At 51.8% G+C, this 25,254-nt stretch overlaps 7 protein-coding genes across 7 annotated transcripts; 4 read left to right on the top strand and 3 right to left on the bottom strand.

Moving 5' to 3' along the window:
* Positions 1-7: 7 nt before the first annotated feature.
* On the bottom strand, positions 8-1,743 carry BDW74DRAFT_137251 (T2 family ribonuclease). The gene is made up of 6 exons (XM_073722433.1): positions 1,258-1,743; positions 914-1,208; positions 673-865; positions 379-624; positions 224-321; positions 8-168 (listed from the first exon to the last, which is right to left on the bottom strand). The coding sequence occupies exons 1-6, from the start codon at positions 1,539-1,541 to the stop codon at positions 28-30; spliced, it is 1,257 nt and encodes a 418-aa protein (XP_073584748.1). The 5' UTR covers positions 1,542-1,743; the 3' UTR covers positions 8-27.
* Positions 1,744-3,457, bottom strand: BDW74DRAFT_137250 (RMD1 family protein). The gene is made up of 2 exons (XM_073722432.1): positions 2,964-3,457; positions 1,744-2,914 (listed from the first exon to the last, which is right to left on the bottom strand). Exons 1-2 carry the CDS (start codon positions 3,297-3,299, stop codon positions 1,946-1,948), a joined length of 1,305 nt encoding a protein of 434 aa, XP_073584747.1. The 5' UTR covers positions 3,300-3,457; the 3' UTR covers positions 1,744-1,945.
* Positions 3,458-3,585: 128 nt separating this feature from the next.
* On the top strand, positions 3,586-7,841 carry BDW74DRAFT_137117 (CLH domain-containing protein). The gene is made up of 5 exons (XM_073722430.1): positions 3,586-3,941; positions 3,986-4,012; positions 4,062-5,017; positions 5,062-7,310; positions 7,361-7,841. Exons 1-5 carry the CDS (start codon positions 3,603-3,605, stop codon positions 7,654-7,656), a joined length of 3,867 nt encoding a protein of 1,288 aa, XP_073584746.1. The 5' UTR covers positions 3,586-3,602; the 3' UTR covers positions 7,657-7,841.
* Positions 7,842-12,488: 4,647 nt separating this feature from the next.
* On the top strand, positions 12,489-15,366 carry BDW74DRAFT_137124 (grainyhead-like protein). The gene is made up of 5 exons (XM_073722431.1): positions 12,489-12,704; positions 12,779-12,922; positions 13,016-13,519; positions 13,568-14,820; positions 14,869-15,366. The coding sequence occupies exons 1-5, from the start codon at positions 12,691-12,693 to the stop codon at positions 15,174-15,176; spliced, it is 2,223 nt and encodes a 740-aa protein (XP_073584745.1). The 5' UTR covers positions 12,489-12,690; the 3' UTR covers positions 15,177-15,366.
* A 2,047-nt stretch (positions 15,367-17,413) lies between these two features.
* BDW74DRAFT_137099 (uncharacterized protein) lies at positions 17,414-18,706 on the top strand. Its single transcript, XM_073722429.1, has 4 exons — positions 17,414-17,671; positions 17,734-17,790; positions 17,853-17,912; positions 17,978-18,706. Exons 1-4 carry the CDS (start codon positions 17,608-17,610, stop codon positions 18,409-18,411), a joined length of 615 nt encoding a protein of 204 aa, XP_073584744.1. The 5' UTR covers positions 17,414-17,607; the 3' UTR covers positions 18,412-18,706.
* Positions 18,707-19,027: 321 nt separating this feature from the next.
* On the bottom strand, positions 19,028-22,670 carry BDW74DRAFT_151038 (zinc metalloproteinase family protein). The gene is made up of 6 exons (XM_073724116.1): positions 22,594-22,670; positions 21,716-22,378; positions 21,563-21,664; positions 19,787-21,518; positions 19,611-19,737; positions 19,028-19,560 (listed from the first exon to the last, which is right to left on the bottom strand). Exons 2-6 carry the CDS (start codon positions 22,034-22,036, stop codon positions 19,464-19,466), a joined length of 2,379 nt encoding a protein of 792 aa, XP_073584743.1. The 5' UTR covers positions 22,037-22,378; positions 22,594-22,670; the 3' UTR covers positions 19,028-19,463.
* A 1,437-nt stretch (positions 22,671-24,107) lies between these two features.
* BDW74DRAFT_177044 (uncharacterized protein) lies at positions 24,108-25,227 on the top strand (the record flags this gene model as incomplete). The annotated part of the gene is made up of 2 exons (XM_073728789.1): positions 24,108-24,125; positions 24,193-25,227. The coding sequence occupies 2 exons, from the start codon at positions 24,108-24,110 to the stop codon at positions 25,225-25,227; spliced, it is 1,053 nt and encodes a 350-aa protein (XP_073584742.1).
* Between the last annotated feature and the right edge of the window lie 27 nt (positions 25,228-25,254).

Below are 25,254 nucleotides of genomic sequence, written 5' to 3'. Positions count from 1 at the left end.
TAATCTATTCCAAACACTCGGTCTAGTCTATGCTCCTCTCCAGGCTATGGACAACTCGATGGGATGGTCCTCCTGCGAGCCAAAAATGTCGCTCTGTACTTTGCCCTTTGGCGCTTTGTCCGCGTAGAAGGTCGTAGTTCCGTTGTAGGAGAGCTTTCCGTCTTCAGTCTGTGGTCAATATAAGTAAACGTAACATCTAAAGTATTGTGGGAAAGGGCCTTACGCTGAACTCCACGGGGCTTGAGATGTGAGTACCGCAGGTGAAGGTATCGTCCTTGAAGGCGCAAGGGCCTTTGCGGGATGAGAGGGTAAAAGAATCGCCTAAAAACAAATAACGCATTAGTAACATCATTCATTGGTAGGCGTAGAAGAGCATACCGGCAGCCTTCTTTGCTCTGAAATCAGCACACGTGCCGGACTGGTACCATGTTCCGCGGCCGATGATGCAGCCGCGCTGGTGGCCCGCCGTAGAGACCATTAGATTTCCTCGCCCGATAAAGGGAGCACCAGTCGGCCCAGGGGGGTGTCTGGTTTTGGTAGGCTCATGTCCGTGACCGGGTTCAGTGTTGGGGGTTTTCGGTCGATAGACGATGCCGCTGCTTGGGCAGTTGGATGTTTGCCCATCTATTTATTATTAGCTATATGAAATGGACTATGTGAGGATGGACTAACCAGGATCTGATGGGACAAATTTCCCTGTCTGGAGGGGACCCTCCACGTTGAAGAAGTACCAAACTTCTTGGAGTTGGTGGGATCTGCAGCGCACTGTGACCGTAGCGCCGTGCGCCTTGGACAGTGTATCTTCAATCTCACGCCGTGTGTATGTCTGCGTATATGACGGGACGATGCCGGCATCGGCGAGTGTCTATATTTCTCAATATGATGCGTCCCACTGGTCCGAAAAGGAACTAACCTTGTAAGTAGGAAGATCATGAAACAACTCTACGGTCTTATCAAAGTAGTCAACAACCTCTTGCTGCGGGTAATAGTCAGAGTAGCAATGCGTCTCGAGAGTGCTGACGCAAGTGCCGTGCTTGTTCCACTCATGCTCCCAGAGGTTGGGGTCGTCGCCTTTGTAGTCTTTCCAAAAGGTGCTCATCTCATCCAGCAAGTCCCTTCGACCTGCATCGACAAGTATTAAGGAAATGTTGCTGTATCTCCTATGAGAGTCACAGAACTGATCGAACCCGCCATTGCAATGATCCGGCCTAGTCATAGTTAGCACAGACGTGTTTACTGGCATGTGCCAAGGCTCACCAAAGTCCATGTATAGTCCATGAATCTTCAGGCCCAACCGCTGGATCAGCATCCCAGAACTGGGTCTGCAGCATCTGTCCACCCGGGTAGTTGAAACAACATCTATCTTGACCATGATAGCTTGTCTGACAGCTCACTTCGAACTTGCCACATTGGTCATATGTGCTTCCGGAAGAAGCAGTTTTTGGGCTGGACAGTGGAGAGAGACTCAACGAGCCGGTTACAGCCTTGAGAATCTGCTGTGGCCCTGGAATGGCCTCGAAGAAGCCTGATGTTGAGCTCATTGTTGAGCTCCGCGGTGTACTACGTAGCTATCGATATGCGATTTGCCGCCAAAGCAGCTCGATATTACCCAGAAAGATATCAATAAAAGCTATGTAGGTCAAAATCAGCAAAAGAGAAGAGATATAACAGGAGACGGCCTCAATGAAAGAGAACGAGGAATGACTGCGATTAATGCGTTGTTGTAGGTACCTCGCAGCACACGTGAGAGGCCATGACTCAGCACTGTCACATGGCGCATTCAGCTGATTAAGCGCCTTATCGGGGCCTAGCATGAGGTGAGGTCAATAATGGTAGATCATGTCTTCCAAATGCTGTATTCAAAAATGAGAGGGGTATAATCTAGTAAGGATACATGCGGGGATCTGATCCAACAAATACATGTAGGTGGAGAGGCAGTTTCATGTCACGCCTTTTGAGCCTCTTCAGATGCAGAGGCTTGCTCTTGCGCTCGCTCTTTCCACAACCTCAAGACCTCGAATCCAACCTCAACAGCGATGAGAAGAATGATGATCCATTCCAGACGGAGCCCATGCGTTTCGCTCAGCCTTTCCCGGAGGACGCTGGCAATTTCTTGTGCATAGTCCATCTTCTCATTCAGCAGCTTGATGCGGATTCCGACGTCCAAAGCCCTACCGACCTGCTCGTAGTACCCTTCCAGGCCAAGCTCATGTCGGCTGTCCCAAAAGATATCAGGAAGTGAATCGGTTAATTCCGAGTACAGATTCAATTGGGCGCGAACGCTAAGTAATTGTCCTGTTTTCCGGAGAATGAAATCTCGAGTATAGGGCAGGCGAGATCCCTGAGACATGAGGGTTGGGATCTTTCGCGTAGACTCGAAGTAGCTGGAAAGCAGCGTTTCCAGCACCGCCAGTTTGGTACTGCGCGCCAAACCTGATGAAAAAGCAACCTTGGTCAGGACAGTATCCACAGACTGATGACTTGCAGACTGTGGCACCAGCGCAGCGTCACTAGGCTTGGTTCCCAAAATGATGGTATCGCCGTGAATGCTGCTGTTCTCGCGCTGCGCATCTTCGACGTACTCCAGATCCTCGGTTTCCAGGTTATCGACATGCGCCCCCTCTGCCGCGAGGAGTAACGTTCTAGTCGCCAAGAACGATGTAAACCCTTCAGGAAGCGCCCATGCTACAACCGTGCCCGATGGAAAAACGAAGATGTCGCCAACCTCATCCGGAGAAAGCCCTTCCGCGCTGGGGTTGCTCACTCGGCGTATGGAGTCTAGCGGAATCTGAACGTGGACGACCTGAGGGTATAGACCAGTTCCAAGGGGATCGGGCTCATATCCTTTTTCTTGAAGAATTTCTCTCGCTTTGCGGATATTGAACTGTTCGGCTACAGCGTACGCAGTAACTGTCTTGAAGTAAAGATTAAACAGTGCCAGCTAAACCAGTAGGGAACCGAACCTTTGTCTGTAACAGCCCAGCCTCTCTGAGCTGTGCTTTGGATTTGAAACTGTCCTTCGATCTCTGCGCTTCCACCGCTACCCGGCGGAGGGATGTCGGTGCAGCTGGTGATCTTGCGCCTCTTCTCCGCTGCTTCTGAGACTCTTGCGATGCGTCGGTGGTGTCGGGCCCCGCGGAGTGCCTTTGAGCCAGGAAGGCATTGGAGGAAAAGAAATCCTTTCGTCGCGGGAGATCCAATGGCGACGACGCATGGAGATAATGACTCTGGGGCTGTCTCAGGAGCCGAATCGCTGCAGGTCGATTACAGATCGACGAGACATAAGGTCGTGCGAACATGGTTGTACCAACCGAGGGTGGATGGATGGTGAATTGTGTCTGTACATATCAGAGCAGGTTGCAAATAACCCTGCATAACATGGCCTATCGTGGACCAGGCCAGGATTGCAAATAGAAAAAACAGTGCGATGCAGATACCTATGCAAAAACTATTGAAGCAAAAGCGGCATGATGAGCTTGGCTTAGTCAGTATTCAATGCGGTTAGCGTGGGCCTGCCCCAGGTACAGCTCCTTCGGCGATGTCATGAGCTCCCCGACTGCGACCAAGAGCTTCAGTCGCAGGTACGGAAACCCCCCTCGGCCATGGACGCGCCGGGCGCGACTGAGGCATCGGTCTCTCGAGTCAATCCAGGGCAGGGCTCCCCTGCGAGACCATTGACCCATCACCGACGCCCACACCGGCATCTTCACGCCGAAACCGAGGATGACGATGAGCAAGGTCAGGACGAGAGTACCGACCGGGAGGACGGGGAGACTGCGACAGAGACAGGCTCAGAATATGAAGAAGGGGAGGACGATGAGGAGGAGGAGGAGGAGGAGGAGGAGCCGCATCTAAAGTACTCGTATCTGACGAAGCAACTGGGAGGTGCATATCGGAACGGAGATGCAACAAGCACTTTCCATGCCGTTGGGGATAAGATGGTATGGCTCTTGAATACAGTCACGTACAATTCTAATGTTTGTAGGTACTTGGAACACATAACGGGAACATTGTGAGTAGCCAGGAAATCTTCCGGTGACTCGATAACTGACCAAATGAAGCATGTCTTCTCCGTGCCTCTATTTCGATCTCTTCGCGTCTACCATGCACATTCTGCCAGTGTCACGTCAATATCAATCTCGCCTTTTCCTCTACCATTGCCGAGTTTTAAGGATGAGCTGACCACTCGATTTGCTGAACATCAGGGCACAGCCGCAAAGCCGTCCTCCAGTTCTGGAAGCGTTCGGGGCCAATCCAGGCCGACTCCTCTTCCTGCCACTCCGTCCAACTCAATATACATAGCCACTTCGTCAATAGATGGCAACGTATGCGTCGCATCATTACTGGATACAAAGGATGTCGTACTGCGAAATTTCGGTCGACCGGTCCAGGCCGTTGCGCTGTCGCCAGAGTATAAAAGCGATCGGACATTTATATCCGGCGGCCGGGCTGGCGAACTGATCCTCACGACGGGTGGCAAGGTTGGCGTGAGCACAAACTCTACAACCATGGGCGGCGCTGCTGCTACGGCCTCAAGTTGGCTCGGGACTCTCGGGCTTGGGGGCAACACCGGCAAGGATACCGTCTTGCACAGCGGTGAAGGTGCTATCAGCATCATAAAATGGTCACTGTCCGGAAAATATGTTGCATGGGTCAATGAAGAAGGAATCAAAATTATGCGATCGAATCTGCATCTTGACTCGGCGCATGCGGAGCTTGCTTGGAAACGAGTCAGTCACACGGATCGTCCTAACCGTCAAGGATGGGAGGAGATGGTTAGTGTCTGGAAGGCTCGCGCCGAGTGGGTCGATGAATCTCTGTTGGAGAGTGAGCATTTGCCAGGCAGTAAGGCAGAGGACGAAGCTTCGACGCCGACGCAGTCGACAATAGTCAAAGAAAGAATGGAAAAGCTTGTTGTTGGCTGGGGAGGCACTGTTTGGGTGATCAATGTTTACCCCGATCGGCCTAACAAGAGCAACAGAGACCTAAGGGTTGGATCTGTGGAGGTTGCTACCATGTGAGTTGAATGCGCTCCTGGCTTAGCAAGTACTAATGGCGTAGACTACGGACGGATTGCATTATATCCGGAATCTCACTATATTCCCCCAGCCACCTGGCCGTTTTAGCCTATCTAGAATCAGAGAAGGAGCCGGCAGACGAGCAGGGCGCCCGTCGTCGTCCACGCGGACAAGAGCCCGAGCTTCGTATCGTTGACATTGAAAGCAAAGAAGAACTCAGTGCTGATACTTTGTCGGTCAGCCGTTACGAAAACTTGACAGCTTCGGACTACCATCTATGCGTCTTGCCGCCTTGGAAAACCCACGTACCGATCTCTCAGCGCGGAGCGTTGGAGGCCCTTGGTACTGGTCTTTGGGATGCTACTATGTATCCTGCGCGCTTATTCAGTTCAGCTGCGAGTATCCGCAGTACGACAAGTAGCGGGGATAAAATATCTAGTAGAGCGCCAAGTACGTTTGCATCACGGCGCCTGGGCCCAGAGGAACCTGTACCCGCAGAAGTGCAGGAGGTCGCCGAAAGTTCAGGGCCCAAAATATTTGTACACAGCCCGTATGACTGCGTGGCAGCGCTGAAGAGAGATCTTGCGGACCGCCTTGCGTGGCTTACTGAGCACGAGAAATATGCCGAAGCCTGGAAGCTTCTAGACGAACATCCCGAGGCAGCAGGGTCTAGCGAAGGTGGTGATAATGTCTCGATCATGCCCGGGAGGTCTCAGACTAGCCTCCTTGACGTATTTGGCGATGATAGGTCTACCCTCACGGCAACGGACCGCGGAGGTGTCACTGCTGTTGTTCAGGAGAAGCGCCGCATTGGTGAGCTGTGGATAGAACAGCTGATCAGGGATGATCGGTGGCAGGAGGCTGCTGAAGTTTGCGTGCAAGCATTGAGTGCCACACCTAGGTGGGAACATTGGGCCTGGACCTTCATCAAAAAGGACAAGTTCGATGAGATCTCGTCTATCATTCCTGTCGCTCTACGCCCACCTTTGTCCTCACAAATCTACGAAACCATACTCGAGCATTATCTGACTCAGGATAGGCAACGGTTCAGCGAGCTACTCGACTCTTGGCCTTTGGACCTGTTCGAAGTTGACAGCATGACGGCCTCGATTGAGGAACAACTAGAATCCAAGGAGCTGACCCCGGAGATGGAAGAAGGGCGGATACTGATTAGGTGTTTAGCCAAATTATACTTGGCTGGCGGTCACTATAGTGCTGCGTTGCATTGCTACATTCGGATACAGGACGCAGATACAGCGATTGCATTGGTCAAAGACCATCACCTCCTCGGCTCACTTGCTGATGATATACCCGCATTCATTAAAATTCGCGTGTCAAAGGAGCAGATGAAGTCGGCACCGATCTCAGAACTTGCGGAGATTACAGCTGAACCTATCAAGCTGCTTGCTGGTGAGGCGCATACGGGCATTGTTCCTCCAGAAACTGTCGTTGGGCAACTGCGGGCTGTTGACAAACCCTTATTCATCTTCTTCTATCTACGATCACTCTGGCGCGGGGAATCGCTATCCCACGAGGCCGAGAAACCTCGTCGAGGGCGTCACCGCCAGGATGCAGCAAACAAATTAGCAGCTGACGAAGGCAAGCACATTGTCGACCAATTTGCCGACACAGCTGCAGACCTCTTTGCTCAGTATGACCGCCCACTACTCATGGAGTTTCTACAGGCCAGCACGTCGTATTCGTTTGACGTGGCTGTTACTATCTGCGAGCAATACCACTTCACCTCAGAACTCATCTACTTGTTGTCCAAAATGGGACAAACAAAGCGGGCCTTGAACTTGATTCTCTCCGACCTGAAAGATGTGTCTCAGGCTATTGCATTTGCAAAATCCCAGAATGACCCGGACCTCTGGGAGGACCTTGTCGACTACTCTATGGATAAGCCGCGATTCATTCACGGTCTGCTTGTTGAAGCCGGGACATCTATTGACCCTATCAAACTTGTCCGGCGTATTCCCAGTGGGTTGGAAATTGAGGGACTCAGAGAAGGTCTCACTGGCCTGCTAAGGGAGCACGACCTCCAAGCAAGCATCAGCCAGGGCGCGGCCAAGGTCTTGCAAAGCGAAGTAGCGATCGGGATGAATACTCTACGTAGTGGCCAACGCCGAGGCATCAAGTTCAACATCATCGAAGAGTCTCCCAAGCCCGAACAAGCAAAACCCGATGAAACGAAGAGTGCAATCCACTCTGCAATCGCAACACCGTCGCCAAATTTGTCCATGCCTCAAGCTGGGAGATGCGCGGGCTGCCATCGTCCTTTTCTCGCGAACGGTAACCACTTATCCCTCTCTTGTCTTCGAAATATAGCTAATGCAACATAGAGAAAGAAATTTTGGTCGCATTTGCTTGCGGCCATGCCTTCCACTTGTCCCACGTCCATCAATCCGAAGCGTCGTCCCCAGCACATACGCCCGGGCTTGACTCAGGAGCTCAAACACCCCGCGCATTCCCACCACGTACTTCTATCCTCGAGGAGCCGTCCTCAGCCTCCCGAACTGTTGGTCCCAAGGTCACAACAGCCCGGCTTTTGCGGGATCGCATCGGCGACGGATGCCGGATATGTGCCTTGGCCAGGGAGTTAGAGGCCGTTGGGGACTCCGAGTCTTCAAACATTTGACGTGAGCATTCTCAGTTGCCATATACGCATTCTTCGCAATTAGACTTGCGGTCTCAAGGTACATATAAGCGCTTACAAACGATCGGCTGGAAGAACTGTACATAGGCTGAGCAGCACTCAATGATCTACGCATACGCAGTACTTGGAGGGCAGATGTATGATATCAAGATACCCATGACGTTATTAGAACCAATAAAGCCCTCATTCGAGGGGCCTCTCTACAAAGAAAGCTCTTGGATCTCCTCGGAATACGCCAGCACCATAATGTAGGGTTACAGTTGTTCACCACAACAATGCTCTATGAAAGCCCGAGGGTGCCACAGATCAACAAGCTCAATTCCGTCTCTGTACTTCGGTGACATGCGCTCCTTACGTTGCGTGGCTTTGAATAGTTGATGGCTGTGGTTGGACGAATCTGAGTTTACATGCATGGTTGATCCCCAGAACATTGACCCCAGAGTTAAAAGGTCGCCGAAAAAGCATGGTTGATAATTCCTGGCCCAGTCGACGCTGATACTCCCAAATAATCGGAGACCGACAGCTGATATCACGATCGAGTTTTGACGTCGATACTACGATCGTAATCTGCGTGTTAAGATACTTACATACAATATACAGAATACATCGATTGACGAAAACTGCAGCCCGGTACTGGTATAAACAGAGTATCGGATATATTGGACGCCCGAGCAGAAGGGGCATGGATAAGCGCCGATCATATCGGTCAGCTCATCCCTGTGCCTTATTAGGGGCGAACTGTGCTGCCTGTGCACTTGTCAGACTCAGCTCAGGTGCTCAGGGCCGGCAGGGAAAAGTCAGCCCTCCCAATACTGTAGTTCGCACGGCCACTAGTGGCTGCACTGGAGCAAGTGGTAAAATACCTACGGAGAACGGAGATTTCTGCGCCAGTAAGATTCGATGCTCGGAGGGGGAGGGGTCTCTGTCACTGCTGTGGTGTGCATAGGGAAATTGGACCCTCGGCTCCTCATTCAAAGCTTCTATTCTGCTCGCTTCGAGGGGTCGGTTTCTTCGGTGGCCGTTGACCGTTGATGTGTATCACCACTTGCTGTGTCTATCCAATCCGGGGTACCGTGGCTCATGACAAAGGTTGTACATACGTAGCATTCGGCGATCGCAGACGCTCGTTCGATCCTCGATCCGACGAGACGGGAGTGCATCTTCTACTATTGGAAGCAAAAACAGCTCTATCATCGTGAAGGGGGGTATGTACGTGGTGTGTCGCGATATACCGTATGCGGGCTGCCACTTCATCTGACCACAGCCTCGCATGCTCCGCGCATAGCACGAGAGGATAAAAAAGAGGCGCGTTGCACAAGGGATGGACGTTCGTATGACTCGGGCCAGCGAGGATAAGGCTCTGAACCGGGTGTCCCGCGATCGAATGATAGCTGGTCCTTGTCGCACAAGGTGAGGGTGCGAAGGCCCCGAGAAGGAGGGGGAGGGGGTGGACTGGACGGGTGTGGCAAAGGTGGCGTTCCAGCATGTCAAGCCCATCACACCATCAGACTCCGTATCTTTGGCGATGCTTGGGACTATTTCACACCACGGAGTAGTATGGGGAAACCATAAGAGTGTGAGGTTTGCGAGTTCTTCTGTCACGACGTCACTGCATGATTTGCACGAGCCACATTATATTGCTATGTTTCACTTTCGAAGTCGCTCGCCGAATTCCCCAGCTTCAAAGAAGGAATCTCGTGGCGGTGCGGGACGATGGATGCGATCCAATTCGTGGATAGGAGCCGGTCTGTGGCTGAGAGACACGGGGATTGAGTATAAGATCGCCGAAACATTGTTCTATTGTAACCACAACGGAAGGAAGGCGTTTCTCGAGGCAATCAATGAGATCAGAGCGCACCACGGGTAAGATTGATAACAATGGGCCTCTGAAAGGCAAAGAGCAGTACGACAGTACAGCCACAGTACGGGATAAGGAAAACAGATTGCGCGCCCATCAACCACGGTTCAAAGCGCGAGTCAGCACCCCGATATGACGACTTCGGGAACCATGGCCCATGTTAAATGTGTTAAATTGCTTCTTCCACATGCGCATAACGTCGGAATAGCAGCGCTTAAACGTTGCAAGCGGAGCAGCAGCTTCTCCGGAGAGTACCCATATATCTAAATTCAGAGAGATTGCCACCCAAGATAAAGGTTCCTCGATCGCTGCTGCACCGACGGGGACTATCTATGGGATGGGGTTTCGCCGCTCCGGGAAATCGGTCCAATGGTACTATCTGCTATTCTCGTGTTTTCGCACGAGTAGTCGCGCCGAGCTCTCGGGTTGATTCCATGGGAGTCGTACCTTTGCATGATGGCCTCGGAATCATGCTATAACTCCATCAGGAAAGATAGCAACAAACATCACAGCAACGCTCTCCGCTGCAGCATTGACTACCTCAATGGGATGACCCATGTCTGCTCCGTGAGTCCGTCGCAAGTGCCGGGATTCTGGCCCATTCGTCTAAATATTCTGCAACACAGGCTACCGGTGTACGAAGTAGTGTGCTTGGGATAACGGCCAGAACATCGTGGATCCGATCAACGCAGCAGAATGGAGTCGCAACTCGCACCTCCCTCGATCTTTCTCCATCTTGCAGCATCGGGCAAGCTCGGTCGGTGCTCGACACTTCACTAGAGCTGCTCTAGTCCGTGTCCTTATCTCAAACATTTGGCCAGCGCTGTTCGTCTCTGCGGCTCTATCGCAGTGTGGTTCGACTGTTGTATATCCGGGGCTTGTCTCTGGCGGCTGCTCTTGACGTCATAATGACGCGTTTTGCGGCATGCGGGAGAGTGTGGAGTGGAGTGGACGTGCGCCGGCAGCCGTGGTTCACTGGGCTGGCTGGCTCGGCTTTGGGCCCAGCAAATTACAGACTCTGCTTTTAAGCTTCCGGTAGATTCTACCCCTTCCAACCACCGAGACTGCTCAGGTGGCTGGTGTAGGCGTTGTATACATCCTCATGTTCTCAACACCGAGATAAACTGCTCAATGCTGCCCTTGTTCAATTACACGAAACATGGCCTCTGGTGTCAACACCGACTGAGCGTAAAGCACCTACCGAGGATCCATAGATGGTCCAAACTCTATGAGCTCGGTATTACTGATACAGCCTGCCGATACCCGATATTTGAAGCTCGGGTAGTTTAGCCCCCCAACTGATTGGCGGATAGCGCGACCGAGAGCGCGAAATTACGGCCTGGGAGCCAAGAGTCCAGACTCGGTATCCTGACAATACGAATATCCTCACACTGTTACACGATTCTAGATACTTCTCAAGCGGACGCGAATTCAATGCCTCGATGCCAGGATTGCGAAATCTATAGGTACGCAGTGTATCTAGACGTCCTTCGTAGAGGTAGTATATATAACTTTTTGGAATTGCGAGAAAAGGCGACGGCAGGGATGCTTCTGATAGCAGAACTATACCGAGGCTGCCTGTCCATGTAAACATATATATAGCGAACGACCTACTACGGAGTACGAAGAAACAGAGTTTATACAGCCACGGGATAACCACGAGCTTCTGAGACAGCAAATCAACAATGCACTGTTATGTCTACCGAATTCAATCGAACAACTTGTCACGGCCACATTTGGATATCCATCTGCCGGTGATCTTAAGCGCCGACTGCGCGATTCACATCGGGCCTGAAACCACCATGTATCAGCCCACATGCAAGCCAATCTGCCCTAACCGTCTGTACAACACGATTGGGTTAGAGCTCACAAATGTGGCTTGACCTAAGAAACGCCAGCGAGATGTCAAGTGCGAGCATCCCCGACTCTATTATAGCTTTAGTACTACCTGAGATGACAGGGATCGTGCGACGAGCTGTGGCTGTAGTCCCAGTAGCTCTCTGATCATCGACTGAGCATTGAGAACAGCATGACCGATGAGATGACCGATTCTTTCCGTACAATGGTGGCCATATTGTGGGAGTAATACTTTGTACAATAAGATACGCCACATACCCCGCATCCGCGCATTATCAGAATCCCGATATTAATTCTCACTCCTTTATGCTGAACAGTTCCTGAAGCAAAATGGCGGTGATAGAGTGCTCGAGTCCTGGTATAGATTGAGCGCAGTATTGACATGGAAAATACCACACTGTTTTCGTACTGTACCTGACGTACTAGGGACCCGCGCCGTCGGCCAGCAATGAGAGCCCCCGCTGGCTTCCATCAATTTAATATTGTCTGAAGTTTGTGGCCCGTCTGGTTCCGTTAAAATCATATAAAATAAAATAGTCAACAGCGCAGAGGTCCCGTGGTTCTAGAAGGTTTCTTATCGCCTGAGTTTGCCTATAGGAGCACTGTTTCCCCCCTTTCAAACAACACTCGACCTCTCTGTCCTTCTCTCAGATTATTCATCCTCCTACTAACTGCCTGCTGCACCCTCCGCATCCACTCACTCGACCACGACCGAGCATTCACCACACCGCAGTCCCTCTCGACACTACTCTTGACCTGATCATCCCCCCTTCTCCAACTTTCTTGCGAGACTTTGTCTTTTGTGTTTTCTCTCCCCTAAGAATCGTCCACTCCGCGATTCTCAGTCCGGCGCACACAATCATCTCCTCGAGCAAAACTGCCATTAGATCAGTCATCCTCGTCCTACTCACCCCGGAGTCTTGCCTTATCCGACCGCAATCTCTCGTTCCCTTTTGTTTTCCCCGCTGAAGTCGTTCCCATTCCACTGCGACAAGCACATTCCACCTGTCCTCTCGCTATAACGGTCGTACAATGATTGCGCGATCATCGCCTACAGTTTTCATCTAATCATAACCACCCCGCCCTTTCGGCGTTTCGAGGCGACAGCAAGGGTGCGGGGACAAGACGGGAAAGTCCTTCCCAAAAACTCCTGTTTTTCTCTGGCGCCCGGATAGATACGCATCGCTTGTAAATCTGGTGCTATCTCCACTTCTGCGCTCGCGTTCTTCGCACTTTCCCATTATCGACTCTGGCGCTCTTGCCCATTTCATAGGCGCGTAAAACGCTCCGGCCAGGCCAACATGTTCCGCAACAGGTACGTTTCCGTGCCGTTCGCCGAATTCAGTGGCCGAACCTAGGCTGACTTAGAAACCTTTCCTTCTGGTGTAGGCGCAACTCTCAAAAGCCTAACGAGGAGTTGATTCAGCGGTTTCAACGGAACTTTTCTGATGTCGTTGCTCCGACAGCTGGCATGAACGCTGCCGTCGCAGCGGCAGGCGTCACTCAGCTTCCACTCGGCCATGGACCCCCAAAGTACGTTTTACTACCCTGTTTATTATTGAGAGAACTCGATATGCTCTTGCTCGAAGCTTGATATAGTTCGAAACTGACCAGATTCGGTGCTAGATTTCCCATGGATTCGGACACCATCCCGGGACCACACACGCAACATCCGCAGTTCATGGCACCCATGGTCGATCCGAACCCAGTCCAATTTGTCAACCCACTCAACCAACTTCATGGCTACTATACTCCGAACTCGGGAAATCTGAGCGCTGGGTACCACAGCCCCGCCGGTGACCTTCATACGCCAGGGATGGGATTGAGCATGATCACTCCTCTTTCTCTTTCGCAGCAGGGCCAGATGCCCACGAACCCTGCGGGAATGACCATCGATCCGTTTAGCCAGCAGTTCATCTCGCCGCATTTCCACAATCCCCAACCGTTCGCGCCGCAGGTAGCGTTCGCACCCAGCGAATTTGTTCAAGGTGATCTTGGATTTGATGCTGTGGATGAGTCCGTTGATGAAGGGTCTCTAAATGACGTTGATATGCAGGGCAATGCTCAATCACATATGACCACAGCGATGCGGGGTTCTGACCAACAGGAACTGCAGATTCCGGGTGAAAAGTACGGCCTCGAGTTCTCCTATAATATCCCTGGCTAACAGTCCTAAAGTTTCCGGTATAATGTTACCCTGCGAGCACCGACCGCCATGATCAACCACCAGAACGAAATTCCCGTCACATACCTTAACAAAGGACAGGCCTACTCCTTGTCTGTTGTTGATACTGCGCCTCCGCAAACAACCTCCCAGCCAGTCAAATATCGAACATTCGTCCGCGTCTCGTTCCAGGACGACGAACAAAGATCAAAACCTGCAGCTTGCTGGCAGCTATGGAAGGAGGGACGTGGAACAAGCGAGGCACATCAAAGGGGAGGAAAGCTGCAGGCCGTTGAGTTTGTGGACCCAGTTCAAGGTACAGTGGATGAGAAAAACCGGCAGATTCAGCTGGAGAGTTCATCGTTCGACGGATTCTGCGTTACCTGGACCCGCAACCCAAACACCAAGGCTTCGGATTGCGCCATCTCAGTTCGGTTCAATTTTTTGTCTACCGACTTCAGCCACTCCAAGGGCGTGAAGGGTATTCCGGTCCGATTGTGCGCGAAGACCGAGATGATTACCGGCGACTCGCCTCGAGATAACAGCCAGGAGGCAGAGGTGTGCTTTTGCAAAGTCAAGCTCTTCCGTGACCATGGAGCCGAGCGGAAGCTTTCTAATGACGTTGCTCATGTTAAAAAGACGATTGAGAAACTTCGCCAGCAAATCCAGCAAAACGAAATGGGCGCTGGCAACTTCGGCAAACGCAAGCGCAGCAGCGCCGCCGTCGGCTTCAAGAGCTCGGACACGCGCCCCACCAAGTTATTCAAGCACAAGCGCACTTTGTCCATGAGCTCGCAGGATGGCGTCACCGGCAAGGTGAGCGTTGCTGACGACCTGCACGAAAAGCTTGCGTTGCTGCAGGACATGTTCTCGTCGACCAGACCCGTCAGCGTCCTCAGTCTGCGAGGCGATGAGCAGGACGACCCCGATTTGTATCCCGTGCAGCTCCCGGAAACCCGCGACTTCACCAAGAAGGACTTCCGTGGTGCCCGTCACATTAGTCTTGACCGCACGGCTATGCAAGAAGTTTCTCCAACCAGCAGCCACATGTCGATCAACTCTCCCTGCAATCCCCTGCAGGCCAATTTGTTTTATGATTCGGAGTACTCACGGCAATCGTCCGAGGTCCCGGAGAACGGTTTCTTGAAGCACCCGGTTAAAGTCCAGAAGATCCCCTCAGGAAATGGCGGCACTCCCATGGGCTACATCGAGGCAGTGGATATTGATCCGACCTACAGGCCTCCAGCGGAACGTCGACCCAGGCCGAGTAAGTACTACGCTCACCCAGTTGAGTCCCGAGCTAATTGAATCCTAGTTGCGTGCTTCTACGTCCGATTCCCAAGGACCGATCAAAACCAGGATGATTATTACCGCGCCGTGTATCTCACCGAACGCACAGCGCGTGATCTCATGGAAAAGATTTCTGTGAAACAACGAATAGACCCCCAGCGTATCATGCGCGTGCTTCTTGTCAAGGAAAATGGACTTCGTATTATGGTCGACGACGATGTGGTTCGCGAACTCCCTGACGGACAAGACATGGTGGCCGAAATTTCTGAAACGGCGGCATTTGAGGCTTCGGATACGCCCTCGCCGGTCGAAGTCAAACTGAGATATAATTAGGTCTCTGTTTCATCGAGTTGAGTCACTCTGGCTCACATTCGGAGCAAAAGATACAATCTAGCCTCGTTTTGAGTGCGCCTGGTGCGCTTGGAGGCGTGGATTTTGATGTTAACGGCCCTTTCTTTCGAGCATATGCTCACTCATCTTTTTTTGCGGCGTTCGGGACATTTACCAATTCTAATGCGGTCAATTTGGGGCGTTGGATACGGGGATAATACACGAGTTCCCGGGCAATGATACCCCTTCTTATTTTCCGTGGACGGCATATTGCTTTCGATGCTATTTCTGTCTCATACTAATCTATGAAACCGCCACCATCCTAGGCTGGTGATATGCTGGCTGCTCGATGAAGATGGCAGCGCACACTCCTTTTCCACTTGATGACGACTCCTTTTTTTTTTTTTTTTTTTTTTTTTTTTTTTTGCGGCCGCGGTTCAACGGCTTTGGTTGAGGGACGATCGATGCACACGAAGAGATACCCTCAATTTCTCAAAATTTTCGAATTGACGTTCCTGTTTCGATTTATTATGGCGGCCTTGCCTTGCATTGAGTTGAGTTGATTGAGCATCTACCAGGGGAGCAAAGGGTTGAAAGGGATTACTTGGAATGGCATGTGGAAGCAGATCATGTATGTAGTCGACGGGGTGCAAAAAATACGACCTGGACCCTGGAAGAAGTCAAGTCAATGGGCTTGTTCAGCTGAGGAGTACACAAGTGTAGGTTTAGAATACGTTAACCTAGGCGATGATACCCTTATAGAGTAGGTAGAATATCGAAGCTCACTCGAGCTCAATGTACTATTATGAGAATTGAGTTTATACTTATAGAAAACATGGCGGAGCATTCCTGCCTTGCATGGTGTTCACAACCTACATTGCTTGAAGCCCTTGCGGAGATAGTTTCCGGGCCCTTGCCTATCTGCTCGGTTCCTTCTAACCATAATTGTAAATCCGTTTATCTGCCCCTCAGTGCCTGACTAAGTCCCAACCACTGGCGATCCAGGCACTTCTTAAAAATTCGAATCTGTGCGATCGAGAATCAATCGCGCAAATCAGTCTCGGTAGAAGATCAATGACATCATTCTTGTCCTGTCCTTGGCGTCGTCAAAACTGCATCGTTTCCTTGGAACGGATCGCAGGAGACTGACTTTTATTGATGGATCGGCTAGTGGGGTCTGCAGGTGGCGATACTGTATTTTTTCACTTTTGGTCCTTGCGTTTGTTTGCTTAATTTACGCGTGTATCTTTGTTACGGTATAATACTGTAGTATAGTTTCTGTCCCTGCGTGTTCCTGGCCTGAAAGTCGAGGGCAAGGAAGGGCATGAAATAGCTATGTAGATCTTAGATAATTAGGGGTGATAGGCATTTCAGAGTACCAAGTGAGTTCCTATTGGATTATAAACACTTGTACAGCATTTTCTGGCCCTGACTGCCGTACAACATCAACGTCCCTACAGTGACGTTCGCCACCCACGTTGTGCTCTGCAGCCCAGGAACAACAGCGTCGATGCCCCTCAGCTAAGCTTCTTTGAGTATAACCATAACGGCGTCGCTGCGCTGATCCTCTACGGAGATGGGGCCTGGACTTCTGGCCTCGCCCCGGCGCTCGATCGACGGGTCTGGAACCTGAGCTTCCTGATCCCGACTCGACAGCTCGACCGTTCGTGGTCAAGCAATCGATCTCAACGGCGTTCGCGTGGCTTCCGTGCCCACCCTAGTCTGCTGACGCATGAGCTTATCTTGCGCTGGACCTCTTAGATAGGGCCGGTTGGCTTAGGCTGCGGAGCTGGCTGCTGTATCGGGAGCTGCGCTGTGCGGCCCAGCCTGGGTGCTGGAGTGGTGGGTGCATTGGGGCAGCCACGACTTTCCGGCTTGCTGGGGTTCTTTATGCGGGCTTCCTGTGCTTGTGCTTGTGCTCGGCTTTGGGGTCTTATGCAGGTTGCTCTCTGGAGGCTTGAGTTGAGATGTGGACTGGACCCTGCGTTGCTACTGTGTTTGCTTTGTGCATGAGTGCTAATTGTGCCTCGAGCAGGTCTTAGCATAACTAATATCACTTTGCAGCTGCATGAATAGAAGTGCCAGGATAAAACGAATACTGAGACTGAGAATTGACCGTGGACGAGGCCATGTCGGGATCGCGCCTTCCCCGTGAGGGCGTTTGTCGTACCTTCCTAGAATGGAAGTGACGCTTCCTCAACCCGAGTAACACAGCAACCAGAACTTCTCTCTTCTCTTCCCACACACGCTCTCGCCTCATTTCGTCTTCCCTTTCTCGCTTGATCTTGACTGCGTCTCCCAGCTTGTTTCTCTTTCTCTTTACCGCTCGTTCTCGCTGCACCGTTCGCTTTCTTGTTCAACTCGCATTCAATCGCTGCTTAAGCTTCCCTCTTCACTCCACCCTCTACCCTCTCGTCTCTGAAGATCCACCAAGATGGCCTTCAAGCTCGTTCTCCTTCTTGTCGCTTGCCTGCTGGTTTTGACCGGCTTTGCTGATGGTGAGTTCGCTGCAGCCTCGAGCTTGTCGTCTTGTATGCATCTAACTGAAATGTTATGACAGAAAACGTCGGAAACCTCGACGCCTTCCATGTTGGACTCCCCGTGGAGGGCCCCGTGAGTATGTTTACAACTTGCCGTCCCACTTTCTAGGCGTCTTTCTCTGACGATGACCTATTGCAGACTATTACGAGGTCGACGAGGCCCGTGCTATGGAAGGTCCCGTCCTTGCACGCCGTGCCGGTAAGTTTCTGCCCGTCCACGGTCCACTTCTAGCAATCCATCTGACTCGATCTTCTCTGTTCAAGAAGCTACTGCTACTGTCACCATTACCGAGACCGTTTGTGGACCTGTTGGATCTACTTACACTGGAGAACCACCCATCTTCTCGATTCCCGAGACCACCCTCGTCACTGACACCGACACTTCCGGCCCTGTCCCCACGACCGTGCAGTCTCCTGCCTCATCTCAGTCGTCTGGTGCTGATGGTGTTACTTCTGTCGCTCCTACTTCGACTGGAGGTTCTAGCTCTTCTCATAGACAGACCACCACTACTCTCCAGACCAGCTCGTCTGCTTCTGGCACGTCTACTTCTGTGGACGGCTCTGAGGCTCCCACCGCAACTTCAGCTTTCCCAACCGCAACCGCTGCACCTTCTGCTAATGCTGGGTTTACCCAGGATGGCATCAGCAGTGTTGTTCTTGCATTGGCTCTGACCTTTGTTCGCATCTTCGGGGTTTAGTCTTGCTACTTCATACTGCTCACTGGTCGAAAGACTAGTGGACAGGCCTATGTGTTTTCCTTTTTTTTTCTTCTCTATTACTGTCGATGACAGAGAAATAGTGTTTTCATTTATGTCTTTGGATGCAAATGTGACTACACATGCTGCTCCAACTAATGCCGAGATGACTCGCTGCAGGTGCTTACCCAAGCAAGCGTTATTATACATCTAATCAATCAATTCGATTTTAATCTTTCATCACTACTTCATGGTAGCTGGGATAATAGTTGCTATATTGGGTTCCTAAGGAGTCACGAATCCGGGTAGAGCATACTTCTCTCAACATTAGGCACTAGCCTACACGTATGACAAGTGCAATGATTCTAGCCAGCGAACTGACAAACAAAGTCTAATGCGGACAGATATAATGCATGTGGTATTATCTATAACCACTTGGCCTATTATCGATTATGTATGATATAACCGTAGAGTGAACACCCATGATCCAAGTCCGGCTCATCTCATGGTATAAATGTCCCCTGCAACCGCCAACGCCTGATATCTCAGAGCCAGACAAGGCCCACGAAGAAAGGGCAAATCTCCAAACGCCGCTATGTGAGCAATGCGAACAATGCGAACAATGCGAACAATGCGAACAATGTACACAATGTACGTACACAAGGACACCTCGAGTGTATGTTGTATGAGCTAGTCGGGTATGAGGAAGTAGGCCCTATGTGCGGTGGACCACGATGCGAAACGCAGCTCAAGCCTGTCGAGCTGCGGAGAAGAAGGATTGCAATCGGAAAAGGTATATGGAACAATGACAAATGAGAAAGAAGCAAGAAGGTCAACCAAAGTTGACGTGTCGTCGAGATGGTTATATATCGTTGTATAGACATCGAGGTTCAGAGGAGCTTCGAGGTGGGAGCCCGTAGGGTATGCACTCTGGGCTTCTACCGTAGGGAAACCGGGTCGAAAAGACTCAGATTGCCGAAGGCTCTCGATGAGTCGGTCAGGAGTCTGTCGGCTAGCAGTCTATCGTGACCATAGGGTTCAGTGGTCGTGAGATTTTAGTGCATGATTATGAGGGAAAGGCCGTCGATCCAAGCTCCACAGCTTCCAGTGAGACCGGCAAGCTTGTAGCCTAAGGGTGGAATCAGGTTGTATCTAGCAGGACTGTTAGTAAATGAATATTAAGCGTTAGAGTTATTGCATACCCTGAGCCACCACTAGCATTACCAAAGATACCAGATTTTCTGCCCAAACTGGTCAAAATCTCGATACCATCGATCCAGTGACCAGCTCGGACATAGAAACCTAGGAGTATTTCCCCGCGTCGCGTGTCTGAAAGCAAACGTTAGCCAGTAATATGGGAGAATAGGGTTAAGCTTACCTAGCACAAAATCGTCGGACTTCCCATCCCGATTCCCAAACAGTTGACTTGTCGCATCTTCGTACAAGAACTCTAGCCCATGCACCTTGTCGTTGTGATAAATCCTGACGGACGTCAGAAGCTTCTTATATTGGAAAGCACAGTCCAGAAGAAGCTGTTCCGGTTGACTTTCGGCGAGTTGTGATAACCCAAGCTTGCATCCGCGATAACCGACGCCCTTTGGCAGTTTCACCTGCGAGTTCTTGGATTTTAGACTGCTAATGGAATCGACGGTAAAAGATCCGAGAGTGCCAGAATATATGGAGATTTTTATCTGTTTCTTCTTCTCCTTGTCGGTACCGAAAACTCGTTGCCGCAGTTCGCTCTCAGTCACAGTGACTTGCTTCGGGAGCCCATTACTTGTCGACTCGGTGTTGATGTATTCGAGGAAATGGCGGCACACCTGGTCTCCTTCGGCGTAAAGCTCGATGAATGCTATCCCAGTGGTCGCAGTCAGCAAGATCTTGCCATTCTCAACCGGCCAGGCCTGAACGCTGTCGTCAGAGCTCATGGGGGCATCGTTGGGAAGCCGGAAGCAAGGGTGAAACCGGAAGCGTAGAGTATCCAATCGATGCCATGAGCATTCATCCTGCGGCAGGCATGGATGAAGGCCCTGCGTTTTTGTCCGAGTCGAGAATGGTTCCCGAGTCACAAAGGAGCGGTTGAGGCGGACGTAGTCTCTAAGCATGACGCCCGACTCCTGATGCGGGCAGCCAAAGAGGTGGCCGACTTCGTGCAGATGGGCTCCGATACCGATATTGGCGGACTCCCAGTTAGAGCCAGCCTGACCACAATCGTTGGCAACGTAGTCTGTGTTTGTCCGAGTGCAGTCGGAGAACGCATCCACTACCCCCTCCAGACTCGATGGATAACTTTGCAGACAGTGAGATCCAAACATTGCCATCTTCAGGTCGCCATTGCTAGAGCCCAATGCAGCATGTCCCGTAATGGTTTGGGACTCCGTGTCCCAATGAGAGTCGAGAAGCATGACGGAGACGTATTGTTTCTGGCCAGGTTTCAATTGAAAGTGGTTCCTCACAGCCTCTTGTGCAATATGAAATAGCTCATCCTTCTTAGTGGCGGCGGCATATTGCTGGGCAAGTTGCAGGTCTCGAAGCTCCGCGACCGTTTTCTCCGTCCGAACAACATGAACCTTCGCCTCGTTCCGCATCTGACCACTGGCTGCATCCCGTTCGCTAACTGTGCCAGGCTGCCACTCTTCTTCAAACCGAAAGCATCGGCGTCCAAAGTTATTACGGAACATCTGTTCACCGGTAAATGCTTGCCAAAGGTATGCGGCCATTCGGTACTTTCGTATCGCGGTTTCCAGGTTGTTGCCCTCGCGGTTTGCCTTCTCCGGTACAGCATCGAACGTCCCGTCAGAGTCCTTACCAAGCAATATCACGAGATGTAGAGGTGGCGAGTTGGTCAAGGGAAGGTAATTGACATTGATCCAAGAGGAATGAGTGGCATGGTGTAAGTTGCCAGACGACGACTTGCTGGCGACAAAGTCAAGGCGGAGGCGATTCGGACCTGGAACAAGATGTACAAGGGCTTTGAAATGAGACGAGTTGACGGGCCAGGAAACTTGAGGAAAGTTATCTTGGTGGTGGTTAACCGTTATACTTCCGTCCAGCGGATGCTGCCTTGGGTCACCGACTTGGCCGTAAATCAACAGGACTTTTTGGTTAACCTGGAAAATTAGCTAAGGTTGATATCTCTGTACGCCAAACTTACCCATGCATTGTCTGTAATTGAAACAATTCTGGGGGCGTACGGAGACGATGGCCCAGGCGACGACCGGGCACCCCCATTGTTGACAGAGAGGGAGCTACCGCCCTATTGGACCACGGTAAGGTTAGGTAAAAAGATTGGGAGGACCGGACATACAAAGTAGCTATTCCGTTGGGACGGGGATACCGAGGGAGGTGGGCGCTGCTGGGGTACAGCGAGGGGAGAGCTCGCGCCGTTAGTGCTGCCGTTGGAGCCGTTCAGCGCAGGTAGGTTTTGTGTAGAGAGATTGGGCTTGATGGACGACGGCGGAGTGACTGAACTGTAGGATGCCGAGTCGAGGGTCGAGGAGGACTTTCCGGAGGTTACGTCGCCATTGGACTGAGTACCGTTAGACGTTCCGTTGGACTTTTCTGTTGATCGCGATGGGCTTCGGAAGCTGGACCGTGAGCGACTTCGTAGGTTTTTGAACAAGGGCATGGCGACGAAACGATTGACGCAATCGAGTGAGCTGGAGGAGAAGGCGATCCAAGGTGACGCTGGCAGTTGTGCTCAAGTCGTCAAGATAGGGTTGGACGAAATAGGAAGGGGCGGCCCTTGAAGTATCACCCGTATTCCTCGGTCCAGCACACTGTACAAAGAAAAGGTAGTGTGGAAGCGAGAGTCGAACCAGCTGTCAGAAACGAGCGACGAAGCTGACGAGTTGTCGGAGTAAATGTGGAAGGAGACAGGAAGGGAAGACTGGCGACCGTTTGCGGAGGATGTTGACAACCCCCCACACCCACTGGAGCTTCAGGAACGAGTGATATCAATGTCGACCAGCTGGAGCTCATTATTAGCGACCGATAAGAACAATGGACAAAAAAGAAAACAGGGCAGAGCTGGGCAGCTGTACTTGGCGAGGCAAGAAGCATTGGCAGCGACCGGAGTGAGGAGCAGAGCTGCAGAGCATTGCAGGATGCGCCCAGGTGGCAGGGAGGAGGCAGTAAGACGGTCGGCCACAGGGTGATCAAGGCGAGAAACAGGCAATCACATACCTTTGTGGTTTGCTCAATTGCCAGTGGTGGACAATGGATAGTTGTTGTCGGTGGAGGGAGAGTCGCGAGGGAAGATCAGGAATATCAGAAATTCTAGCCAGCAATAAAGCTGGTATCAAGGCAGGCTGAGACATAAAAACGGAAGAACGAGCATACTCTTAGCTTTGAGAGTGGGTCGGTGGCCTGGATAGCACTTGTCTAGTTTCACCTGCGGCGGCGATCTGCTATATTTGTCTCTCCAACGTTAAACGTCTAGATAGAGACACATATATGCAGTGATCCCGTCGGTCCATATTAAACTGCCGATATAGCAGCGTGGTACGAGTACGTATGCCCTATATTTTGTTTTCGCTCTTGGAACTATACGGCATTCTGGGTTGAATCAACAGCAGCATCTTTATTCCTTATCGGTTGACAGACTCGAAATCTGTTAGCGCTCTCCTATTGCATCATCCACTCCACGTCATACACTCCTTGGTTCCTGTTCCTGGCTCAACCTCTGCTTGTTTTGCTCCTCGAGTGGACCTTATCTCTGGCGTCTCTGGCCCTTCAATTTCTGCCTCTGGATGCATCAATCTATCGGCTCTACACCGGAGTAGCACAGCAAGCCATCCCGTGGACCAAGGTCGAACAGGAGACGTCAAGGTGCATAATCCAACGGTCCAACCTCCGGCCAGAATGTCGCGTCGTACGCCGCCACAATTCACAAAAGGGATGAATAGTGAGGATAGCCCGAGGAATAAGGAGAATGCACGATCGGAGAATTTGGCGGGCTATTTAACGGTCCAAGGCCAACTTGCGACCCATCCAGATTCCAGTGGGTTTCAAGGAGTCGACATTATCTACTTACGTACTCCGTATCTGCAGATAAAAATTCGTGAGATATGCACCTGATCTCTGGCTTGGTTTTACCTACTGTTTATACTACCAAGATCTCGATCTGTGTCTCCCCAATTGCTCGTAGACTGTAGCAGATAGATCATGGGCGCCGGCCTCTTAAGCGGACGAACCGGGGAATGCGTCGCGATGGCACGCCGCATGCGTTTTCTCGCTCCACACGAAATTGCAGACTGCAGAATCCATGAGTGTTCCCCCGGACAACAACGAAAATTCTCTCCGGACGACTCGGTCTCGACTCGTCTACATATTTGGCCTTGAGTGCTTTGTACCTGGACGAACTCTATGACTACGCCATCATCGTCATTTTTCTGATCTTGTCAAGATCTCATTCCCCAGATCCTTTAGTGCATCTTGCGTGCTCCAATTGGGTGCCAATTCTTCTCCTGCCAGCCGCCCTCCAGCTCCCTCTCCCCACTCTTTCTGGATTCCGACATCCCTTCCTGGTTTTCGAGTCTCATAGTCGTTTTTCCCTTGAACCCTGCTTGGTCGACCTCGCCATTTTCTTCTTCGGCTTCCGGTTTATGGTCACCTCCGTCGTTCCAGTGTCACCCACCTCGAGCAATGGTCCTGTCAAACCCCGAGAAGACAATCCGCAAGATTGACATCGCTCAGGTATGTGTCAATGGACCTTGGTCGGAATCTATGGATAGGATCGAGAACGGGACAAGAAGAAAAATACTAACTTTCATCTCGTGACAGGTGTCTCTCAACCTCCAGGACCGCCTCGGCCTTGCCAAAGTCAAGTACCAGAATGGCCGGCTTCCTTCACGTCAAAACGGTGGCCTGCATATTTCTTTCGGGCTGGATAGCAGCGACAAACCCTCCGACTCCTCCTCGGACATCTCCAACAGCCGCTGCGAGACACCTCTGACCTCTCCCCTGCGAGCCTCGTCCTATTCCTATTCGAAGGAGCTCCCTCGCTCGTCCAGAAACAGACATGCAGCTACCTTCAACTCGAAGGTGATGCAGCCCATGCTCTCTGCCAGTCGAAAACGCATCAGGTCCGACTCTGCTGCAGACCGTGAACACCCGGCAAAGGTCTCTCGGGTGTCGTGGAAGAGCTCGTATCAATTGCCCGAGTCGTCTCCGGGGTTCCGTCGTCACACCGATACTCGCCGCGGTCGAAACAACCTTCCGCTCATCACAGAGACAGCTCCATACTCCGAGATTTCGTCGCCGGGTGCAGGCTATCATGCTCAAACTGACGATGAGAATGATCCGGACCTCCCTGTGCACAGCTTCCAAGTGAGCTCCGTTGTCGGCTCCTCACCCCCTCGCACTCCGCCGCCAAAGCATGCCCCTCTATCACGGAACGACCGCAACTTGCGTCACGAAGACGGAGCAGATCTCCTTCTGTACCTAGCCAACTCGCCAACCCCGGCCAGAGTCGCGAGCAAGCCTCAGCCTCCAGCATTTCCGCCCTCGACGCCGCCTAGTCAACACGCCGTGCTTCCGTCCATGACGCCGACACCAGGCGGAGGAATGTTCGCCAACTTCGGCACGCCAAACCAGCAATTCAACTTCGCGGATTTCGTCAACGTGACTCCCAGCCCTGCCCAGCCTGCTTGGGGTGGCCGGACACCTGGCGGGCTTGGCCGGACTCCGCTGGCAAGCAAAGACGTTCGAAGACGGTCCAACCTGGACAACCTTCTGCCACCAGGAATCGGCAGCCCCAACATCCGCGAGAAAGCCCCAAGCGCTGTTCTGCAACTGGGCGGCGAGCTGCGGCCGTGATTCCATCTTTCCCTTCTTTCCCCCCCC

This window comes from Aspergillus multicolor, assembly GCF_047715735.1.
Source record: "Aspergillus multicolor strain CBS 133.54 unplaced genomic scaffold BDW74scaffold_9, whole genome shotgun sequence".
In the NCBI taxonomy this organism is placed as follows: domain Eukaryota; kingdom Fungi; phylum Ascomycota; class Eurotiomycetes; order Eurotiales; family Aspergillaceae; genus Aspergillus; species Aspergillus multicolor.
This window is presented reverse-complemented; position numbering and strand designations above follow the sequence as displayed.